Below are 4,009 nucleotides of genomic sequence, written 5' to 3'. Positions count from 1 at the left end.
TGTTGTTATGATGAAGTAAAAAAAAAAAAAAGAAATACTTTAATATATGAAAGTATAACTATTAAACTTTTAATTGAAAGATTAATAGTTGAATTTGCAATTAAAAAACAATTATCATTTCATATATGATTATTTGTGAAATGTATACGGTGTAAATTTTATAGTATTAAAATAATCAAATTTAATTTATGATCAAATCAATAAACTAACCATTACAGGTAAGAAACATAGCAACAATTGCCAGAAGCATCATTGTCACCGAACTGTCACGAGCTGCTGATTGTAAATTCGATATTGATTTAGGCGCTCTTGTTACAATTGGGCGCAAACTGGAAAAATGAATGTGGAAAAAGAATTTTGAAAGAATTCATCGAATATTATAGAAAGGAAATTTTTTGTGAAATAAATAAAATACAAATCGAAACTTTTGAATATCGCAGTTAAAACTTTTCATATCATATTCAATTCTAATTCAATTAATCAGATCCTGCGAAAAAAAAAGAAATGAAATGAAAGAGATAATTAATATTTTACCTATTGGTATTTGTTGAAGAGAATTGTGAACCTGTTGTTGTTGATGATGAATTTAATATTATTGCCATCTTATTTTGATTATTTCTCGGGCTAAAAATTACTACTTTTTATGCATAAAACTTTCTCATTTTGAAATTTCCTCTAAAATATTATTAATTAAGAAAGAATTGTAAAAATCGCTCTAAAAATATAAATTAGATTAAAGATAAGGCAAAGAAAAGGTAATCATTTAATAAGTAATTAAATACAATTTTTAATTTAAATTCTGATAAATTATTTTCTTAAAAACAAATTCTTTCCCAATTTTTTCTTTTTTTAAAAAAAATTTTATAAGCATTAAATAAAAAATGATAAATAAAATTTCAACAAATTAAATTACAAATTTCATTGCATAAAAACAGAATTTTTTTTTTACAATTTTCTAAACATGGAATATATATATGATAAAATTAAATTTTAATAAATTAAAACAAAAATTTCATCTCAAAAGTAAATTTTTTTTTTTAGACGAAACAAAATTTTATAAACTTTTTAAAAAATATGACATTATCAATTTACCTGGTAATTGTTTTGGGTAAAAGTGATTTACCACTAGCATTTAATGCTCTCATATTTGTGCTATGTTTAAGAGCAACAATAATTCGTGTATTGACAATAATTAGGATAAGAAATGGGAAAATAAACATAACCAATGTATAAGTAATTACTTTCATAACAATTCCATATGTATAATCCATTTGTAATTCAGTTAATTGAATATGCCTGTAAAATTCATTTTCATTTTTATACAAAATTTTAATAAAGGAAAACTAAGCAATCAATTATATACTAATAAATAAATTCAAATTAAATCATATTATAGCAATATTAAATTATTAAGTTTCATACATCTTTACTTCATTATAATTATTAAATTTTTATTTATATATCATATCAAATCATAATTTAATTAGATAAATCCATTGGAATGATTTAATTGTAAATCTTTTAAAAAAAAGGCAAAAAAAAATTATGATTTGATCTTTTTTTTGTCTTTTTTTTATTTTTTATTTTTTTAAAGAAAATAAATTAATTAATAATGAATTGTTACCTTGAAAATCGATGATATTCATTGCTGTAACATTGAACAACAGTAAGTTCAAGCCATGTTGTCGCATTGATTACAAATGAAAATATGACAGAACCAAAAATAGCATATTTTACAGGTTTCCTAAAGTGAAAAAATTAAAATTAGATAGCATTTAATTAGTTTTGTTAACTTTAATTTAGTGTTAATTTAATTAGCTAAACTAGCATTTAATTATTGTTTGCAAAAGTGTTTTTATCCGTTACAGGAAGTATTTTTGTATAATTTATGTATGTTAAAAATTTTAAATTCTTATTTTTTATTTTTTTTAACTTTTATTTTTTTGTATAGCTGTATATATAAATGTATGTTTTATCTATTAAATTAGGAAAAAACAAGCAATTGATAAATTCAAATATGATTAAAGAAAGACATTTTAAAAAATTAAAAAGAAATTAAACAATTTTATCGTATGCATAATTTTATCGTATACATAATTTTATCGTATGCACAATTTTATCGTATGCATAAATCACATGCAATAGTTTCCAGCATTACTGTAATATCAATATCATAAATTAATTTTACTACAGTAATATTACACATGATCTGCATCAGTGCTGTTACAACAGCAATTCAATTGCAATATTACTGTGACTCGATCCGTCAAGTTACTGTTGCATTAACATCTTGATTGTAATATTACTGTAGCACAACTTGTACATTGCTGCAACATCAATATCTTGATTGTAATGCTACTGTGGAACATGGTCTGTAGGGTTTGTAACAATGCAGTAGCATCAATGTCTTAATTGTAATATTACTGTAGCACAATTAGTAACATGTAGTATTACAGTGGCATATGGTCTGTAGTATTTTTGTGTTATCAGTGTAAAATTGACATCTCAATTGTAGTACTACTGTTAGCACATGGTTTGCAACATTTTTGTAACGTCAACATCTTCATTGTGATACTACTGTATTTTTGTGACATCAATATCCTAGTTGTAATATTATTGTGGCATATGACCTGTAGTACTACTTGATATCAAAATCTTATAGTATTACTGTGGCATATAATCAGTGGGTTTACTGTAGCATCACTATCTCAATTGCAGTATTACTGTAGCACAATTCGTAACATCACTATAACATCAATATCTCCGTAATATTACTATGATGCATGGTCTGTAACATTACTGTAATACCGTTATCTCAGTTGCGCTAGTACTGTGGCGCAGTTTGCAGCATTACTGTAGTATTAATATCTTAATTGTAATATTATTTTAGCACTAAAATAATTTTTCCTTTCCTAATTGGTAAACATGAAAAGAAAGAAAAAAGACGAAACAAAAATTGAAACCCTGTAATCCATCGTTTTGCTTGAAATGGATGGCAAACACCAAGATAACGATGTACTGATACAGATAAGGTCAAATAGACACCGCATGTTTGTGCTATCCTTGCTAATGGATAACTATACCTAAATTTTAGCATATTAATTATTCGTGTTTATTGATGATTGTGTGTTTATTTATTTAATCATTTATTCATTCATCGTTTTGTTTGTTTGTTTATTTGCTAATTATTTATGATGGATACGTCGCTTATTTATTTATTCATTTATTGTTCATTTATTTACCATTCATTAAATTTTTTATTATCTACTTATTTTTATTAAGTTGTTAATTTACAGTACTACTTTGATTGTTAATTAGTGACATTATAAATTGTAATAATCTATTATAAATGTCACCGTATTATTAGCATCTTTTTAGCATTGTTTTTAATATTAGCCATCATTTAGTGATACATCATTATCAACTTATTATTACAAGTTATTATGAGAAATGATACTTATATGAGAATTGATATTTAATTTTTACTAGGATTATATTGTTTTGTTTTTGTGATTTTTGTTTTGTTCGTTTTGTTTTTGTGAATTTTACAATTCATTTTCTCTTTTTCTTGCAAGAAATTTTCAAAAAGCAAAATATAATTCAGCAAAAAATTTCATCATTTCTTATTTTGATTTAAAGTAATCATTCCATTCCTTCCTTTTAATTTTTTTCTTGTTTTATGTAATTTGTAAAGTTTGAGCTTCTCCTATCATCTTAATGAAATAAAACTGATTTATAAAATTGCATTCTCCACAAATGCCATCAATGTTGTTTTTAATACGATTGCTTCGAAAAACATTTCTCAAGTAACATTAAATAAAATTTGGATAGATTAAGAGACATTTTTGAATAGCTTTTCTTGGAATTCATTAAATTTTTTCATTGCTTTTTTTATTTGGTTAAATAATTAGTTTTTTCAATGAAATCTTTCAGACAGTGATTCTTTTTAAAGCAATCAAGTAATTATTTTAAAGGCAACAACGATAATGGTAATAGTAAAATAATAATG

At 23.7% G+C, this 4,009-nt stretch overlaps 1 protein-coding gene across 1 annotated transcript in view; it reads right to left on the bottom strand.

Annotated features, from left to right (window-relative positions):
- Positions 1–4,009, bottom strand: part of LOAG_18856 (hypothetical protein) — a gene marked incomplete at both ends in the record, with an annotated part of 7,039 nt that overhangs the window by 1,812 nt on the left and 1,218 nt on the right. Inside the window, 5 exons of the mRNA XM_020451517.1 lie at positions 211–329; positions 535–624; positions 1,093–1,296; positions 1,625–1,744; positions 2,964–3,083. Coding sequence (XP_020304689.1) covers positions 211–329; positions 535–624; positions 1,093–1,296; positions 1,625–1,744; positions 2,964–3,083 — 653 coding nt within the window. The remainder of the gene's footprint in view (positions 1–210; positions 330–534; positions 625–1,092; positions 1,297–1,624; positions 1,745–2,963; positions 3,084–4,009) is intronic.

Source organism: Loa loa (assembly GCF_000183805.2).
Source record: "Loa loa unplaced genomic scaffold supercont3.589, whole genome shotgun sequence".
Taxonomy (NCBI): domain Eukaryota; kingdom Metazoa; phylum Nematoda; class Chromadorea; order Rhabditida; family Onchocercidae; genus Loa; species Loa loa.
Note: the sequence above shows the minus strand (reverse complement) of the source record. Positions and strands in the feature narration are given on the sequence as shown.